This window comes from Dendrobates tinctorius, unplaced genomic scaffold (genome assembly GCF_039654945.1).
Source record: "Dendrobates tinctorius isolate UK_male_01 unplaced genomic scaffold, ASM3965494v1 ptg000326l, whole genome shotgun sequence".
In the NCBI taxonomy this organism is placed as follows: Eukaryota; Metazoa; Chordata; class Amphibia; order Anura; family Dendrobatidae; genus Dendrobates; species Dendrobates tinctorius.
Genome location: NW_027361993.1, coordinates 13,990,875 through 14,011,566, shown reverse-complemented (window position 1 = coordinate 14,011,566; position 20,692 = coordinate 13,990,875). Strand labels below are relative to the sequence as shown.

The following is a 20,692-nucleotide window of genomic DNA, read 5'->3' as shown; positions in this document are numbered from 1 at the left end:
ACCCATTTTGTTCCTCTACCTGCGCTGCCCTCCGCTCCAGAGTTGGCGAAGATTTTTATCCAGCACATCTTCCGCCTCCACGGCTTTCCACAGCATATTGTTTCCGATCGAGGGGTACAGTTCACCTCTCGGTTTTGGAGGGCCTTGTGTAAACTTCTAGAGATAAAACTGGACTTTTCATCCGCATACCATCCCCAGTCCAATGGTCAGGTTGAACGCGTTAATCAGGTACTAGCGTCCTACTTACGGCAGTTCTCCAACGCTCATCAGGATAACTGGGTCCATCTACTTCCCTGGGCAGAGTTCTCCTACAATAACCATCCCAGCGAGTCATCAGCCAAGTCTCCATTTTTCGTAGTCTTTGGCATGCACCCTGGTGTTCTTCTACCTTTGTCCGGTTCCTCCGGTGTGCCTGCAGCCGACTCCCTGACCCAAGAGTTCTCTAGGATCTGGTCCGAAACTAAGGAGGCCCTCCGGAGGTCTGGGGAACGCATGAAGAGGCACGCTGACAAAAGACGCTTGGATGCTCCAAACTACCTCCCAGGTCAACAAGTTTGGTTGTCGGCCAAGTACATTAGGCTAAAGCTCCCTTCCTACAAGTTGGGACCGCGCTACATTGGGCCTTTCAAGATTCTCAAACGTCTGAACAACGTATCTTACAAACTGGAGTTGCCTGCGTCGCTTCGGGTTCCCAACTCCTTCCACGTCTCTCTCCTTAAACCGGTTGTCCTGAATCGGTTTCACCCGGCCCCGAACCTTTCTCCTCTTCCTGTTACGTCTGATGACGTCTTCGAGGTAAAAGACATCCTGGCCTCGAAAAAAGTTAGAGGTAAAACCTTTTTTTTGATCGACTGGAAGGGTTTTGGTCCCGAGGAGAGATCCTGGGAGCCGCAGGAGAATATCAATGCTCCACGCATTCTTAAGAGGTTTTTAGCCAGACGCAGTGGAGGGGAGTGTAAGAGAGGGGGTACTGTTAGCGCCGCTCCCGCTGCCATACTCACCGCTCCTGCTTCTGCCCCGACTCTCTCCTCTGACGCGTCCTGCACGCGCGCCTCCGCTCTCCTTGCTTTCCGGCGGCCGGCGTCCCGACGTTCTCCTCCACTTCCCTCGGCCGCGCGCACTGTGCCTCTGCGCACGCGCCGGAGGGATAAGCCGCACGCTCCTACCGGCAGCCACCTGTCTGCCGTGACCTGACCCGGACCGGCCCCCCGACCTATCAGAGGCCACCACCAGGTATTTCAGGCCGCCCTCCCTTAGTGGAGGCGCCTGACTATTGAGTTGCCTCTCGGTTGTCTAGGCCGCGCTCCCTGCTGCTTGTTCCTTGCTAGCTGCGCTCTAGTTTATTCCTTGTGTCTTGTGCCTCCTTTCGCCTCTTCCTGGACCCCCGCCTTCATCCGTCCTTCTTCCTCTTCCGCAGCCTCTGGACCCTGGTCACCCTGGTTCCTCTCTGGACCTTCCTCTGTTCCTCATCTCTTGTTCACCCTCCTGAGCCGACCCCTGGTCCTGGCTGCCGTGGCGCTAGAACTTCCCGAGTCTGTTCCTTAACGGTCCCTGTATAGGGGTCGGTCCACTTGGTGCGCTCGCTCGGGGAGAGCTCGGCGCCACGGCCCAGTGGGTCCACTCTCGTCACCTGTGTCCACAGCGTAACAACCTGCGGCTGGGGAGAGCTCCAGCACTGATCCACCTGCAGCTGGGAAAAGCTCCAGCACTGATCCTCCTGCTGACCAACATCAGTTCAGGAGATTGTTCTCCAGTGTCACAAGACTAGTGAATCCTCCAACTCAGAGGAGGAATGCAGTCAGGATAAAGTACACAGGACCAGAGTAGAACATCCCATCCAGAATTTATATTGGAAAAGTTCTTCTGAAAGACTTTATGAGGTTTAAGGCATCTGAGGTCTACGCACTGATCCATGTCCCATCCAGCAGGATCTATGACATCAGCTTTAAGCTCCAGTGTGATCTGGATATGTTCTGGAACATCTATAATGACACTAGAGAACATGAGATCTGGGATCATCTCCATTGTATCCAGCTGTCTAAGCCGCAGGAAATAACGGCCACTGTCCTGTTCCAGTCTGAGGTGGTGGCGCTGGCGGATCTGCAGCACTAGTTGAGCCGGCAGTGCATGGTGAGAAGTCATCCCCAGAAGATCTCTGATGAGGAGCAAATATGGAATGGAGGATATTCTGTGAAAATCCAGCTTCTACAAGAGAATGGTGTAACCAGACATCTGCCACACTCCTTCTACCTGGGCTCAGAGAGGGGGATATGATACTACCCCGGTCAGCCATGTCTGTGCCATAGATGTGGGGGCAGGCACCTCACCATAAACTGCTCTCGTATCACGTGCTCATTGTGTGGACAGTTCGGGCATACAAAGGACAAACGCACAGGAACCGTCATCTGTAACCTGTGCTCAGGACCCGGACATACGTTTCGTGATTGCCCTCATGCAGAGCATAATAAATATAATGGCCAGAACTCCTTGGAAATTATGGAAAAAGAAACCACAAGAGGTGCAGATGAGGTGATAAGTCACAGTAACAGTGGGCCTGCTCCAGAGTCTGATATCATATCGATAGATGCTGCACTATTAGGACCACCAGCCACTGAAGAAACACCTAAAGTACCACCAGCCAAAGCTAAACCACCATCAGCCAGTAAAGTAAGATCTACGCAATGGTCAGCTACTAAACTAAGACCTAAAATACTAGTCACTAAGGTGTCCAGAAAACCTGTCACCAAACCATCCAAGCTTCAGCCCAGTACATCAGTAGAAGCAGATAAACTGTCCGCAGTGTCCTGCGTGGATGAGGAAGGTTTTGTGACCATAAAAAGGAAAAAAGCCTTTGTGGATTCCTCCAGGAAAATCACAACAGTCCAGAAAACCTCTGAGCCTCCAGTGCTGGCGATAGGTCCAGGACGTTACAATGTACTGGGAGAAGAAGAAAAAGAAGAAGAGGCACAAATGGAGTAAGGTTCTTCATACATCATAGAAAATGTCTCTGATGAGGTGGATCCTGACCCTCCCGTGTCCACGAAGAGATGGGGCACTGCAGGTGACAGCAGTGGAAGGAGGAAGAAGACTAGAAAGTCTAAGTGATCAGGATGCAGCTGAGAATAAACTCCGTTAATGTGAACAGTGTGACGACTGGTAGCCGGCGGCAGGCGATCTACCAGCGATTGTCTAATGAGAGATCTGACGTCTTCTTCTTACAGGAGACGTATCTGAAATGCAATGCCCATGTGTATGCAGCCAAGAGAGACTGGAGATTAGGTCCATCATTCTGGTCCTTTGGGCTGGAGAGGAATGACGGTGTGGGAATCCTCTTTAATACCACGGATGTCCAAGTGGACAGAGTCCTGGAGATCTGTCTGGGCCGCTGTCTGATGCTGGACTTTATACTGGACTCCATCCATTATAGAGCAATAAATATTTATGCTCCACAGACTAGGAAAGAGCGGAGGGAACTGTTTGATCACATGAAGCCATATTGCTTTATCTCTAAAGTGTTTATATTGTGTGGGGATTTTAATAATGTGTCTTGTAATGTGGATAGATCCAGCAGTCATAAGAAACTGAGATATGATGAGACATTTCTTAATAATATAGTCCAGCAGGCCCACCTAGTAGACCCCTATGGTTCCCACCATACCAGTAAGATGTATACATACCATAAGGGTGGTAATGCCAGCAGAATAGACCGGGTGTATATAAAGAGAGAGGTGAGATGCTCTCAGTACAGGATCAGCCCTCTGGAGTTCTCTGACCATTGCACAGTGAGCATGACGCTGGATCTGGCCCAAGCTATGGTCTGTGGAAAGGGGTACTGGAAGGTGAATAACTCCATGATCCAAGATCCACGGTTCAGAGAGGCCTTCACCGCCTTCTATAATGATCGTAGGACCACCCAATGTATGTGTGATGACACAGCTGAGTGGTGGGAGACCATGAAAAGTGACATCAAGCAGTTTATTATACGAGCAGCCAGGAGACATGGTAATATGGATTATATGAGATACTCTGCCCTGAGACTGCAACTGAGCCGGCTATATAGCAGGATGAATGGTGGTGAGGAGGTGGATGGACGGAGCATTATCCACATAAAGCAGCGAATGAGGGAGCTGCAGTACGATCGCCTCAAGTCTCTCAAGGCGGAGGGACAGTTTGATAATTGGGGCGTTCATAACCCAAATCCTTTTATTGCCTGTAAAAACAGGGTCAGTAAGAAGCTAATCACTGGTTTGTTGGATTAGAAAGGGGTGGAGCAGTCAGAGCAGGAGAAAGTCCACAAGATCATTGCTGATTATTATAGAGATCTGTATAAAGGGGCTCATATCGATAAGGAAGACATTACTGCCTACCTGAAGGGGGTGTCACTACCAACATTAGACCCAACACAGGCAGATAGTATGGCCAGTCCCTTAACTGAGGAGGAGGTGAAGAAGAGCATTGACTCATTAAAGGCCAACAAGAGCCCGGGGCTGGACGGCCTCACCAGCGAGTTTTATAGAGAGTTTAGGGACTTATTAGCTCCAGACCTGGTGCAGGTCTATAATGATTGCCTCTCTGCAGGGAAGCTTCTACCGTCCCAGTATAAATCTGTTCTGGTTCTCCTGGCAAAGAAAGGAAATCTAAAAGATATAAAGAACTGGCGTCCATTGTCTTTGCTGAACACAGATTATAAAATTCTGGCCAAGATCTTGTATTATCTTCTGAGTGAGGTGGCGGGTGAGCTTATCATCGCCAACCAGACCTGTGGTGTGAAGGGTCGGACGATAGAGGACTCATTGTTGTTGGTGAGAGAAGCCGTGACGTACATGAAGCAGCACCATGTGGGGGCGTATATTGTGGGCTTAGACCAGAGTAAAGTCTTTGATAGAGTCCATCATGATTACCTGTATCAGGTGTTGTTACAGTATGGCCTCCCGATGCGGTTTGTGCAGTGGCTGCGATTTCTGTATAAGAAAGCTATAAGCCTGCCGCTGATTAATGGTCACTTGGCCGAGCCCTTTTCGATCATGTCAGGGGTGAGGCAGGGCTGTCCTCTCAGTCCATTGTTGTATGTTTTCAATCTGGATCCTTTTCTCAGAAAACTGCAGGATCATAGAGATTTTACAGGGCTGAGGTGCCACCTCCAAAGTATGGTGGAGGAGGTGGAGTTCTGTGCCTATGCGGATGATGTGTCGGTTGTGGTGTCTTCTAGAGATGACTGTGCGGCTTTACAGCAGGAGATCACAGCCTTCTCAAATGTATCTAACTCCTCTGTGAACATGGAGAAGAGCGAGGCGTTGTGGTTGGGGAGTGACCTTGGTGTCTTCTCTGTGCCCTTCAGAACAGTTCAGGGTCAGATAAAGATTTTGGGAGTTGTGTTTGGTGCTGTAGATGATGGGAAGGTGAACTGGGAGGAGAAGCTGGTGGTGTGTGAGCGGAAGGTGCAGAGCTGGAGACACTGGAAGCTGACATATCTGGAGAAGATCCGCCTGCTGAAGACCATCCTGCTCCCGCTGTTCCTCTATATCAGTGTGGTGTTCCCGGTACCAGATACGTTGCTCCCCACACTTACCAATGTCTTCTTTCACTTCTTGTGGGGCAACAAGGTGAATGTGGTAAGGAAAAACATTGTCTGTCTCCCTCATAAGGATGGTGGTCTCACCATGCCTTGTCCGGAGCTCTTCTTTAATCTTTTGTTTCTCATGAAGAATTTTTCATTTTGTAAGAATTCAGAGAAGGCGCCATGGTCTTGTTTGTTTAAGAGCCAGATCCAACAGTTTGTGTCTGTGTGGTTGGTAGGGGACCCCATCAAGAGAATCTCAGGACGACTAAAGAATAATGTTTCTTGGTATGGTGTCCACATAATAAGGAAGGTCGTCAGATGGAGGATCTTGTATGATGACGTCATGCAGCTTAGTAGGAAAGAACTGTATAAGAATGTCCTGTCATCTCACTTCAGTGTCCAGGTACAACTGAGGGGCGCTCCGAATCTGGATGTAAAATGGGCTGCAAAAAACGTCCCAGAGTTCCCCCTCATATGAGAGACGTAGCGTGGCTGGCGCTCCATGGTAAAATGTACGTTAGAGATAATCTAAAGTGCAGGAATGTATCAGACAGATCCTGTCCCAGAGAAGAGTGCCCCCATATACTGGATACGATGGACCATCTGCTGTTAGAGTGTCCCTTCAGTATGCAGGTATGGGAGTCTGTGTCCTTGTCCCTAAAGTTACCGCACCTGATGGGACAGTCGTATGGTCAGCTGCTGTACGGAGACTTCCAACTTGAGCTCAGGGCGTATGACAGAAGTTCTCTGTATATAATAAATCTGGTGACCATCTACCATCTGTGGTGTGCGCGGTGCTGCCTGCTCATCAATAAGGAAGTCCTGTCCTGTGATACTGTCAGGTATAAGATCCTAGAAAGTCTCAAGGCTGTATATAAGAAGGACATAAAGAGGAACCCAGGGAATGTGAACTGGAGGAACATCCATGTATCGGGATTTGTCAATGTTTGCTAATGCTATTGTTTAAGTGATGTAACACCACAGTATTTATCTCCTTTACTATTTATTGCTTTGAGATTTTAATGTAATATTTTTGTAACATATGGTTGCCAGTTTATAAATAAAAAGATCATTATAGCACGTATGTTCTAGTCTTTGAGGGTGGTATTGTGGTGTTACTCATTGAATGGTATTGACAAGTAACAAAAAAAAAATTGATTAAGACAAAATCTTATTCTTACTTCAGTATTGTCACAAAAGAAAACACTCACCTGTCTCATCTTTCCCTTGTATGAGACCAGGAATTCTTTCTGATCCTGAAACCAGAATATTCGGAGGAAGCAGATGAGAAACTTCTTTGAGTGCATTGTGTGTCCTTACATTGTACTGAACATGGCTCTTCTCAATCAGCGTCATGTGTCTGTTCACTGAAAGGAAACCATTACAAGTAAGATTTGGAACTAAATTGCGGCAATTTTAGGTTGAGATGTACATCAAAGATTGGAGGACAATTTTATTTTGTCTCGCAGAGTAACACAATTTACATTTACAAGATAACTGAACAAAAGCTCCAAAAATGAAAAGTGAGAAACTAAGATAGTCATCTTCACAAGTAGGATGTTCTTAGTTCTATATATTCTATGTAAATGAACGGGAGATGATACATTGGGAGATGCTTGAAGGTTTTCCACATCCAAATTGCAGCCATCTAAGGAGCTTCCTGTGTCCTCACTTTACCATTACAACCCTTCCTGCATGAGAACAGAGACTTGAGACTTGTCCTGCGCGTTTCGCAAATCTGTGCCTTTTGCTTTCCCAAAAGTCCAGACCCCTCTGCCTCAGTTTTGTGGATGATATTCCCAAACATATCCCCCAAGTTATCTGGCATTATTGCTTTTGAGCTGAAGCCCAGCAAATGCACATTTAGCTCTGCCCTCTATGCAGGACTTCATGCAAGCGTATAAGTGGTTCAGTATGGATACCATAGGGAACGCTGGGTATGGTGGGGAGTAAAATGAAGCTCTTTAGAAAGTGGTGGCAGCAGTTTAAAATAGCGAAACCTGATGATAGGTTCACTTTAAAGACACTCAGATGTTTATTTTTATAAACAGCGCCACTTATGTTCACAGGCCGTGTTTAGAATTGCAGTTTAGTCTCACTAACCTATCAAGCCATTCATATTGTGTAAAGTGAAGGCTAGCCCTTGTGGCGTTTCCTCGTACATATATGGTTACATCTAGATGGTGTACTTCAAAGCGTTATTTTAAAAGGTCATTAAAAGTTATTACCTAGTCAAAAAGTATATTGCGGTGTATTGTACAAGTGACCGAGAGTGCCCTGGTTCAAATCCCACAGGGAAAGCGATAAAAAAATGTAAGAAGAAATGATAACTAGAAGAAAAAATAAAAAATATATAACGTTCATATGCCCTTTTGTTTCCCAGAATGGAAATGAAAATCTAAAAACAATGGAAAAAATAATCATGTTTGGTATCGCTGCGTGTGGAACGGTCCAAAGTAATACATGGTAATATCCTAATATTTATCCCATATGGTGAATGTCATATAGAAAAAAAATCTAAATGGCAGAATCCTCCTCTCTCCTCAACATGAATTTTGCAATACTCCTGAATCAGACCCAAAAGTACTCCCATCAGTGCAAACAATGGTCTTTTTAACAAAGGGCCATTTAATCAAAGATTTCCATATTACAATTTGAACTAACAGTTTTCTTTCCGAAGGTAAAAATCTCATCTGGAACGTCTCGCCGCAGCGATGGTTTCATTAATAGGCGATAATTCTTCGTTCCAGGACACAGAATCAATTAAAATTTCACTTTCGTGTCTTCAAACAACTTTGGACAATTTGGACAATCTGCCGCATTATCCAGAAGTGGTTTAGGAGAAAGAACCTTTTACTGTTTCTTTTTTTTTTTCCTTGAATTATATCTTCTCCCAGATAATTTATGCAGGCGCCCGGCGCAGCATGTTAATTAGCTTATGTGCCTGGCAAAAAGCTCCGCCAATTATTATACGCGCATTAAATTAAAACTGTTCCTGTAGGTGCCGGGGCGCATCCTGAAGAGAGCGTGTCCATCGTTTAACCCATTCAGCCGCTGGCCAATATAACAGCAGAAAATTTAAAAAAAAAAGCTGTAATGTGCAAGTGGAGATTGCAAAACCAAACTGCAACCATCCCACCCACCATGGCCCTGAACCAAGCCTGTATTCACCAACGCCAATGCTGCTTTATGTATATTGCACCCTCCCTAGTAACACGGGAAGGGTGGGGCACAGCAAACCATTTCAATTTTGGGTTAAAGAAGCACAAAGTATTTCAGGAGAAAAGGTGAAAGAGTTATCAATTGTGTAAAATGCAACATTTGTTTTTGCATTTTTTTTTTCGCACGAACACTCCTCCCATTTTATCACAATACAAGAGACTGCAGTTAGGGCTCCGGCAAAACGGTGTGACTGTGGCATGGTGGCAGTGCGTTGAAAATTCCACCCACCAGAGCTTCAGCCTCGTCCTCCGCCACGGGTGCACCGTTTTGCTGGACTCCATTTCTTGTCCAAGATCACACAAAAAGAGAAGTTCTTGAGATCAATTTAATCGGTGCCGCTGTTGTGCCGCGCTCTTCGGACCACTTGCTGGGCAAATAAACCTAAGGATTAGTCTTGAGCGAGCGTGCTCCGACAGAACATTATCCAAGCACACTCGCTCATCACTACTGAGGTTCAAACTTTTTTTGGTACACAGGAAACCATAAACTGGGCCATTTTGTTTAGCAAATCTCCCCCCACTGGAATGGTCTTTTGGGGGCCATGGGTATCAATGTGGCTACTTATGCCAGGACTGCAATGTGGACAGTAAGGGAAATCACTAGGATCTCACAGACACTTAGGCTGTGTGCACACACGCTGCGGATTGGTCTGCGGATTTTTCCATGCGGATTTTGCAAAATCCGCAGGTAAATCCACGGGTCAAAAGACCTGCGGTTTATCTGCGGATTAGCCTGCGGGTTTGTCCTGCGGTTTATCATCTCTACAATGGAGGCGATGGCAAACCGCTGCGGAATCCGCAGAAAAGAATGACATGACATTGAAAAAAAAACCATGTGGAAAATTCCGCACCGTCTACACTGCGGTTTCCATTTTCCATAGGATACAATGGTACTGTACAACGCAGCTAATTCTGCTGCGGATCCACAGGGCCAAAACCGCTGCGGATCCGCAGCAGAATCCGCAGCGTGTGCACATACCCTTAGAGGTTGTCTCATCATCTTAAGTGGTAACAGTGATTGTAAAAACAAACCATTTTGCAATTTATCTCTTACTAGCTGAAGAGCCCGGCGCTGCCCGGGCATAGTAACTAAGGGTGGTTTCACATTAGCGTTTCAGGGCGCAGCGACGGCCTGCGCATGGCCGCCGCTAAGCCCCGCCCCCTGCCGCGCCTCCTCTGGTAGCTCCGCCTACTAGCGCATGACGCTGCATGCGTCCTGCGTCCCCTATCTTTATCACTGGGGACGCAGGCCGTGCGCAGTATGCGTTTGGCGGCGCATGCGTCCTTTTGACGGTGCGCCGAGCGCAACCAAATTGCAACAGGTTGCGTTTGGCGCTGGTCGGCGCACCGTCAAAAGGACGCATGCGCCGCCAAACGCATACTGCGCATGGCCTGCGTCCCCAGTGATAAAGCGTCATGCGCCAGTAGGCGGAGCTACCGGAGGAGGCACTGCAGGGGCGGGGCTTAGCGGCGGCCGTGCGCAGGCCGTCGCTGCGCCCTGAAACCCTAATGTGAAACCACCCTTACTACGGTTAGTTATAACAAATTATAATGATTATATCTATAAAGCTGAGTGTAGAGTCCCGCCCACTCCGCATAGCCACATTCAATATAATATCCCACATCATCCCGTCAGCGAGAGCTACCGGACTACTACCCGTAATATCCCACATCGTCCCGTCACCCAAAGCCACCGGACTACTACCTCTAATATCCCACATCATCCCGTCAGCCAGAGCCACTGGACAACTACCACTAATATCCCACATCATCCCGTCACAGCCGCCGGACTACTACACCTAATATCCCACATCATCCCGTCAGAGCCACCGGACTACCCCTAATATCCCACATCATCCCGTCAGCCAGAGCCACCGGACTACTACCCCTAATATCCCACATCATCCCGTCAGCCTGGGGTCAGAACCAGAGCGTTGAGTGGAACGGTCCTAACTTCCATACTGGGGATCCCTTTAAGAGAGGCCTGGCGTCAGAGCCAGAGCGCTGAGTGGATTTGCCCTAACTTCCATACCAATGATCCCTTGCCTTTTTCATCATGGTATCTGGGGCATCATAAAACATATCCAGCATCGATGGTACTAAAGTTATAGGCCTCCTGAGGAACCGCAACAACGGGGAAACGCGTCGAGGCGATTTTCTACTCTCTCTGATAAGTAACTGCATGGCCATACATGCTTTTTTCATGTTTGGGATGAATTATATCCATATGTTATCTCATATGAACATCATATATGTAGGCCATGTTTTGATTTTTTCATGTAAATTTGTTTAGGAACCGCATTGTGATGCATCTTTGGATTTTATATCCATACTTCACTCTATCAGCACCTGTATCTTGGGTGCAATAACATTGCTGTATGTGGTTTATTGTTGGTCTCTTATTGAGATTAGTACCTTTTTTAGGGTCACTCCTAATATGATATAATATGTTTCTTGCCCATTTATATTTATTCTACACATAACCTTTTTTTCCCTTCCTTCATCTCATTCCTCTCATTGATTGTTTTCTCACCTTTGCATTCAGGGTGAGTTAGGGGAGATAGGGACAGACGACGTCCGAGTGGGGGCGCCAAACAATCGATTTCTTCTAGGGTGCCAACCTCCACGGCTAGGAAGGTGTATAGATAAGTTATTGTAGTCCTTGATCAGGGCTTTTTGTCTTTGTGGATTACACGGGAATAGGTGTTTTTTATTCAAACTATCAATAAAAGTTTTTAAGGGAATATATGTACACAATGATCCCTTTTATAGAAGCCTGGGGTGAGAATCAGAGCACTGAGGGATTTACCCTAACTTCCATACCAGAGATCCCTTTAAGAAAGCCTGGGATCAGAACCAGAGCGCTGAGTGTATTTGCCCTGACTTGCATAACAATCATTCCTTTAATAGAACCCGGGGGTCAGAATCAGAGCGCTGAGGGATTTGCCCTAACTTCTGTACAGGAGATCCCTTTAAGAGAGCCTGGGGTCAGTACCAGAGCATTTGAAGGCAATTGCCCTGACTTCCATACCGGGGATCCCTTTAAGAGAGGCATGGGGTCAGTACCAAAGTGCAGAGTGGATTTGCCCTCACTTCCATACCGGGGATCCCTTTAAGAAGGGCCTTGGGTCAGAACAAGAGCGCTGAGTGGATTTGCCCTAACTTCCATACCGGGGATCCCTTTAAGAGAGGTATGGGGTCAGAACCAAACCACAGGATGGATTTGCCCTGCCTTCCATACCGGAGATCCCTTTAAGAAAGGCCTGGGGTCAGTACCAAAACGCTGAGTGGATTTGCCCTAACTTGCATACCAATGATCCCTTTAAGAGACCCTGGGGTCAGAACCACAGAGCTGAGTGGAACGGTCCTAACTCCCATACCGGGGATCCCTTTAAGAGAGGCCTGGGGTCAAAACCAAAGTGCTGGATGGATTTGCCCTGACTTCCAAATCGGAGATCCCTTTAAGAGGGAAGATGTGCCTATAGGATGGAGGATGTGTGATGTGTATATGGGCACGGGAGGGGGGATTCATTTCTGTCATGTGCTCTCTGCTCCTTTCTGGGGGACAGACAATGGCTGGGAGCTTATGTTCCCGGAGATGCTAGATTTCTCCCACCATGTCAGTGTCTGCTGAGGTGTTGTCAAGGGGGAAAACTTGCTTATAGCAACCAATCACAGCTCAGCCAGCTTCTTTTAACCAGCTCTGGTGAAATGAGAGATGCTTAGTGATTGGTTGCAAGGAAAACTGTTGCTCATAGCAACCAATCACAGATCAGCTTCTTTTGAACAGCTCTGGTGAAATGAAAGATGCTTCGCGATTGGTTGGCGATACACACACACATACATACATACATACATTCAGTTTTATAAATAGAGATTAAAAAATAATTTTAGGAAAGGAGGAACACAAGAAAAAAAATTCGGCACCAAAAATCAACCTCCGCCAGAACAGTAGTATTTGATGGACATGTTTTTATCACTGAACCAATGGGCTCTCAGGTGCTACACCGATGACCGAGGACCTGTTAAGGCGCGAAACGGCGTCATCCACCATGTGTTAAAATAATTCTCCAATAAAGGAGCTTTTAAAGGGACGGTGAGTGCCACCTTTCTTCTTACTACAGGCAATTTTTTCATTTAATAATATAATTTACTGATCGTTGCCTACGCTACCAGCCACCGCTGCAGTACATTAGAGGTGACAGGTCTCCCAGGCAAGGCGTGCAGCTCTTACAATCTCTATAGAAAAGAGCTTGTAAGTGCAGCTCTGAATGGAAAACATTGCTATATCTGGCCAGCTAGGATGCTCCTCTGATGCTGCAGAGGCAGAGCGCACAGTTCGGGCCACAGATATGGTCCAAACTGTCAATCATCCGGAGCGCTTCGTCCCTTGGATGGCAGAAAGCCTGAAGGCTGGGGAGTAGTGTGCTCCTGAAAGTAAAAGATAAGAACAACACTTAAAGGGGTATTCCCATCTCCAAGATCCTATTACAATATGCAGTAGATGTAATAATAATATTAGCAAATACCTCCAATTAGAAATCTAGTATAGTTCTTCTGATTTGCCATGTTGCTTACCCCATATGCAGGGCAGTGCAGTAGCTTAGATTTCCATGGTTACAACCACTCATACTGACAGTTCATAGCTACTGGTCATAACTATGTACATCTAAGTTACTGCAATGCCCTGTCCACAGGGAATGTGACAAAGCTAATCAGAAGAACTATCATAGATATCTAATTAGAGTTTTTTGTTAATATTATCATTGTTATTATTACTACTACATATTGGGATAGGACCTTGGAGATGGGAATACCCCTTTAAGGCAGCACAGAGCATTTCAGGAGCCGATGCTAATTTCAGCATTATAGCGTTCTACACTTATCCTACACTGAAAGTAATGTATCCAGACGTCTTTCCTAGCAAAAAAAAATATTATATATTTTTTTCCTTTCTACTAAAATTTTGCTAGTCTCCAGCGAATTAATTACCGGCAAGCAGAATAACGCAGGAAAAAAAACATTCATACAATGACTCAGAATAAACAGCCAGAGACAGGAATAATAAAAAATACACAGAAAGAGCTGAAAAATACAATGGCCGGTGATTAAATAGAAAAATGAGGTATGTTCCCATGTGCGATAAGGTGTAACGTAAGGAGAAGCTGCAATTACGCTTTTACCAGCGTACATATAAAAGAAAATTAAGAACATCTATCTTTCATACGTGTTCTCATATTCCTCCTAGTTTTCCTCCAGGCTGAGTTAGATGCTCTCCAATACTTCATTTTTTTACGGTGGTTTGTCAAGGTAGAATAGATAAATTGCACAGCTCGCCCCTTCTGGAGCTCAAAAAAGCTTCTCAATATTTTTTCGATACACCTGCAATTTTCTGGCACCCCTAGTGGACAAAGCTGAAAATGACAACATCGCTAATCACGTCGTCCATGACATCAACAGGAGATGGCCATATCCTCAGGGTATAGGAATAGCTATGGGAAGTACAATAAAGGGTCAATATACTGGAATGGTACGTTAGAGAACGGCATATAACGAGGCGTAGAAAGACAATTATAGATCCTGCTACTTACCCGGTGATGTCACTGATGTAAACTAATCTCACATTGGACATTATCATGGGGGGGATGAAGAGATGGGATAAATAGGGGCTACTTACACTCAGCCAAGTCTTTAAAAGTTGGATGTAGCAATGCTCGAGGTGATCCATAGTAAAGAGTCAACCTAGAAACAAACAAACAATAAAAACCCATGTTATTGTATGGGGCTGTGTACATGACTGAGTGGTGAAATAAAAATTGGATGTGTCCGAACAAAGTCAGCAAGGCAAGTCAAGTGTCCAAGGAGAGCATCGGACCACCATTGGATGCCATCCACCAATGTCCAATGTTCATGGACTGACGTGAAGAAGAAGGTGGAGACTTTTTTTTTCCTCTCTCCACATGCGAGAAATACTGATCTCACTCTGATCAGAGTCTGATCAGCTCGGATTGAGAGAAAACAGTTGTGTGTATCTACCCATAGGAAGATCATAGACCGGTGGAGATCCAAGAACCTTCACCGATCTCAGGATCTGATAACAGAAAAAGGCCCCTCTAGAAATGAATCCAAACAAGCAGTGGTGTGATTACAGAGGGTACAGAGGTAACAGTAGTTTTAACACCAGTTATCATTGAAAAATGGTCATCAACTGATCCCAAAAAATGGTCCAGCAATGGTTCCAACCATCAATAAGTAGTAACTAAACTGGATCGGCACCAGGTTGTTGCTTGCACCAACTATCAACTGAAGGTAATGCCCATTTCTACAATGTCATCACACCTGTGAAAAAAAAGCCAGCATTGATTTAACTAACCTGGGAAATGGAAATGTGACCAACCATCTCTGGTAATGACAACCATTCAAGATGCCAAGCTGGTGCCACAGAAAATGACAGTAATCACCCTCCACTGCCGATTCTACAAAAGGGGTCAAGGAGCACATGTTCACTAACCACTAGTGATAAGCGAACGTGCGCGGATAAGGTGTTATCTGATCGTGCTTGGGTGCTAACCGAATGTCTACGGCGTGCTCGAATAATATGCTCGAGACCCCATGGCTGTTAGGCAATCCCTGCATGAGCCGTGAGACATGCAGCTGTGGGGTCACAAGCATATTATTCAAGCACGCCGTAGACATTTGGTTAGCACTCAAGTACGCTCAGATAACACCTTATCCAGGCACGGTCGCTCATCACTACTACTATCCACCTAAATCCCCACAGATCTAGGGAATGGGCAAGTGGACATGTCCCATAAATGAATGGGTGACTGTCACATAGGAAGGCAGAAGAGCCAGCCAAACCTTGTACTAAAAATAAAAAAAAATTGAATTTAAAATAATTCTATAAAATCGTCCAGCTTTACATTTTTGGAGAATGATCCCGATCGTCTGACTTGTGATTAATATTCTATGAGAGGCAGAGAGACCTCAGTAAAAAAAAATAAAATAAAAAAAAATAAAAATAAAATGTGTCAACGCTTCATGCTCCGGTAACTTAATATCTCTCTAACCAAATATTCTATTAGCCGTCCATTTGATTCTTCACATCAGCAGAACATTACATCCAGCAATACAGACGTCTCTTTCCGATAATGACAGTCTTCTCGTCTAGATGACTGCATTGCCACATTTATTAGGCAGTTTTTGTAGGATCCCTGGCTTTTCAGTCGGCACGATCAACCGTGTAATCGTAGCCACAATATGCTATTACATCAATCTAAATGAGGGAGCATTGTCCAAATTACATCCAAATAAAGACGGAAATATTTTCAAACATTATTTCACGGCTTTTTTTCATCTTCTTCTTCTTCTCTGTAATGCCGACCCAGGAACAGAAGCCATCTGCGCACTTTACGGTGCCAGTTTTTAATTTGAGAATTCACACACAGCCATCATTAGGATCCTCAACAAACACCCCTAATTCTGGGCATGGAAAGGAGGATTCTTCAAGGTCTGATATAGGTCACTTTTTGGCTTTTTTTAAACTTTAAGTTCAAGTCTAGGAACCTCAGGGGTCAGGCATTAAAAAAAAAATCACTTGCCATAAATATCTAATTTATTTATTTATTTTTCCTGTTGTAAATGCCGTTGCTCTCCTGAATCTGGCGATGTTTTCCTCTTATTCCTGCGCCTTGCCAGTCCCAAAATATGATCCTCTCTTTCCTTTGCATACATTTATTCTTTCTAGACAAATGGGTGGGGTCTTTAAGAAGACGCCCACAAGGAACAGTTGAGGTCCACGCCCACATGTACAACAGGACAAGATTTACAAAAAGGGAAGAGGAGGTCATATATCGGGAATGGAGAGGCGCAGAAACAAAAGAAAACAATTCCAGATTCAGGAGACCAGCGGCATTTACACCAGCTATATAAATATATATATATATATATATATATATATACAGGGGTTGGACAAAATAATGGAAACACCTAACGTTTTGGTATCATAGTCTTCGAACATGTTATAAACATGCAAACCGAGACATATGGTAAAGTTTTGTAGTTGATTATTTGTGTTATGTGATCTGTGTATGTGAATTAACTGTTTGTTTTGTAGAATTGTAAGAAAATTTATGAAAACCTGATACCAATGGCAGGCGCTAGTGTAACAGAAAGTGCCCGAATGCTTGGCGTGTCGAGAGGTACTGTCTCCAAAGTAATGACTGCGTTTGAAAGAGAAGGAAAAACGTCCGCAGCAAAGCACAGGTCCGGCCGAAAGTCGAAGTTGACTGAGAGACCGTCGGCCTCTAAAGCGAATTCTGAGAGAGGATCGCAAGACCACGGCTCCGAAAATCACTGCTGAGCTCAAAGAACACCTACAGAACCCAGTTTCCACGAAAGCTGTTCTTCGGGAGCTGCACAAATCTGGATTCCACGGAAGAGCTGCAATTAGAAAACCGCTGCTCTCAATGACAAATGTTTCCAAATGTTCTCCTCACGTGGCCGATCACCAAAGTCATGGAACATCTGGCGACATATGCGCCTCCATGACGCCTCCTTTCTTGCCCGGTTGGCATAATGGGCATCACGTTGGTCCTAGATTTCTGGCCGCTCCTGCACTAAGACAATCAGCATCTCCACATTGAGAAAATATGGCGCCATGCTGCTGCTGTACTCCGTGGAGGCGTACTTCCTGGATGTCTGGAGTGGTTTTTGAGCTCGTTTGCATGTCTACGCTTCCTGATGATGGATTGGCCCATTTCCTGTCACCAGCCAAAAGACCTGAGTATTTCTCACAGGTCACACGTGTGGTCCGTGTGTAATCCGTATTTTTTGCGCACCCATAGACTTGCATTGGCATACTACGGGCGTAGTACGCTGACAATCGCAGCATGCTGCGATTGGCACGGAGCGTAGAATACGGGCGAGAATTATACGGCTGTTGGGAGCTACCCCATAGAGAATCATTTGTCTGTGTGTAATGCGTGCTTTTAACGCCTCTCACTCGTCCGTATTCCTCTCTAGTGTGACCCCGGCCTTATATTCTAGGGTCTTCAAAGTAGCCACCTTTTGTTTTGATTACTGCTTTGCACACTCTTGGTATTCTCTTGAATATATAAAGCTCAATGTGTGTGTGTACGTCCGGGATTGGCATCTGCACCGTCGTAGCTACAGCCACAAAATTATGCACAGTCACACGTCTGGACCCCGAAAGCGTCATAGGCTATGTTGTGAGGCGAAATTTTAACCCCGCGAGTTCCAATTCACCAAACAATTTTTCCTATTTTTCTTCTCATTTCTATGGTGTTATCGTCCTTCTGTAAAGCTGGAAATAACACAATTTATTACCGTGCAAACACAGACCACCCTCTGACACAGACTGCAGGGGGAACCCAGTATCACACAAGATACGATTAGATACAAGGCTCAGCAGTCAGTATCACACTGGATAGGATTAGATACACAGCTCAGCAGTCAGCATCACACAGGAGAGGATTAGATACACGGCTCAGCAGACAGTATCACACAGAATAGGATTCGATACACGGCTCAGCAGTCATTATCACACAGGATAGGGTTAGATACACGGCTCAGCAGTCAGTATCACACAGGAGAGGATTAGACCCATGGCTCAGCAGTCAGTATCACACAGGATAGGATTAGATACACAGCTCAGCAGTCAGTATCACACAGGATAGGAATAGATACACGGCTCAGCAGACAGCATCACAGAGGATAGGATTAGATACACGGCTCAGCAGACAGCATCACACAGGATAGGATTAGATACACGGCAGAGCAGTCAGTAAAACACATGATAGGATTAGGTACATGGCTCAGCAGTCAGTATCACACAGGATAGGGTTAGATACACTGTTCAGCAGTCAGTATCAAACAGGATAGGATTAGATACACGGCTCAGCAGTCAGTATCACACAGGAGAGGATTAGATACACGGCTCAGCAGTCAGTATCACACAGGATAGGATTAGATACTCAACTCAGCAGTCAGTATCACACAGGATAGGATTAGATACACAGCTCAGCACACAGTATCACACAGAATAGTATTAGATACACGGCTCAGCAGTCAGTATCACACAGGATAGGGTTAGATACACGGCTCAGCAGACGATATCACACAGGATAGAATTAGATACACTGCTCAGCAGTCAGTATCACACAGGATAGGATTAGATACACGGCTGAGCAGTCAGTAACACACGATAGGATTAGATACACAGCTCAGCAGAAAGTATCACACAGGAGAGGATTAGGTACACAGCTCACCAGACATTATCACACAGGATAGGGTTAGATACACAGATACACATGCTGTTTATCAAAAGGCTCTTGAATGAGTTGAAACTAAAATACTATCAATACTTAGGTAATCGTTTAGTTAATTTGTGTTGCAAATCTGTAGTGTTGAATATATGATGTGAAATGTTTTTATGTGCAATATAATCATTATAATTTGTTATAACTAACCACAGTTGGTTACTATCCCCAGGCAACGCCGGGCTCTTCAACTAGTATATACAGTTAGGTCCATATATATTTGGACAGACATTTTTCTAATTTTGGTTCTAAACATTACCACAATGAATTTTAAACAAAACAATTCAGATGCAGTTGAAGTTCAGACTTTCAGCTTTCATTTGAGGGTATCCACATTAAAATTGGATGAAGGGTTTAGGAGTTTCATCTCCTTAACATGTTCCACCCTGTTTTTAAAGGGACCAAAAGTAAATGGACAAATTAAATAATTGTAAATAAAATGTTCATTTCTAGTACTTGGTTGGAAACCCTTTGTTGGCAATGACTGCCTGAAGTCTTGAACTCATGGACATCACCAGACGCTGTGTTTCCTTCTTTTTGATGCTCTGCCAGGCCTTCACTGCGGTGGTTTTCAGTTGCTGTTTGTTTGTGGGCCTTTCTGTCTGACGTTTAGTCTTTAACAAGTGAAATGCATGCTCAATTGGGTTGAGATCAGGTGACTGACTTGGCCATTCAAGAATTTTCCACTTCTTTGCTTTAATAAACTCCTGGGTTGCTTTGGCTTTATGTTTTGGGTCATTGTCCATCTGTAGTATGAAACGACGACCAATCAGTTTGGCTGCATTTGGCTGGATCTGAGCACACAGAATGGCTCTGAATACCTCAGAATTCATTCGGCTGCTTCTGTCCTGTGTCACATCATCAATAAACACTAGTAACCCAGTGCCACTGGCAGCCATGCATGCCCAAGCCATCACACTGCCTCCGCCGTGTTTTACAGATGATGTGGTATGCTTTGGATCATGCGCTGTACCACGCCTTCGCCATACTTTTCTCTTTCCATCATTCTTGTAGAGGTTGATCTTGGTTTCATCTGGCCAAAGAATGTTCTTCCAGAACTGTGCTGGTTTTTTTAGATGTTTTTTAGCAAAGTCCAGTCTAGCCTTTTTATACTTGATGCTTATGAGTGGCTTGCACCGTGCAGTGAACCCTCTGTATTTACTTTCATGCAGTCTTCTCTTTATGGTAGATTTGGATAGTGATACGCCTACCTCCTGGAGAGTGTTGTTCACTTGGTTGGCTGTTGTGAAGTGGTTTCTCTTCACCATGGAGATCATTCTGCGATCATCCACCACTGTTGTCTTCTGTGGGCGCCCAGGTCTTTTTGCATTGATGAGTTCACCAGTGCTTTCTTTCTTTCTCAGGATGTACCAAACTGTAGATTTTGCCACTCCTAAGGTTGTAGCAATTTCTCGGATGGGTTTTTTCTGTTTTTTGCAGCTTAAGGATGGCTTGTTTCACGTGCATGGAGAGCTCCTTTGATGTTTCTGTCACAGCAAAACCTTCCAAATGCAAGCACCACACCTCAAATCAACTCCAGGCCTTTTATCTGCTTAATTGAGAATGACATA

General features: G+C 45.2%; 1 protein-coding gene across 2 annotated transcripts in view; it reads right to left on the bottom strand.

The window, feature by feature from the left end:
* Positions 1–20,692, bottom strand: part of NPHP4 (nephrocystin 4) — a 331,710-nt gene that overhangs the window by 223,469 nt on the left and 87,549 nt on the right. For both annotated transcript variants that reach the window (XM_073561791.1, XM_073561792.1), the window contains 2 exons: positions 14,459–14,523; positions 6,772–6,927 (listed from right to left, as the gene is read on the bottom strand). In XM_073561791.1, coding sequence (XP_073417892.1) covers positions 6,772–6,927; positions 14,459–14,523 — 221 coding nt within the window. The remainder of the gene's footprint in view (positions 1–6,771; positions 6,928–14,458; positions 14,524–20,692) is intronic.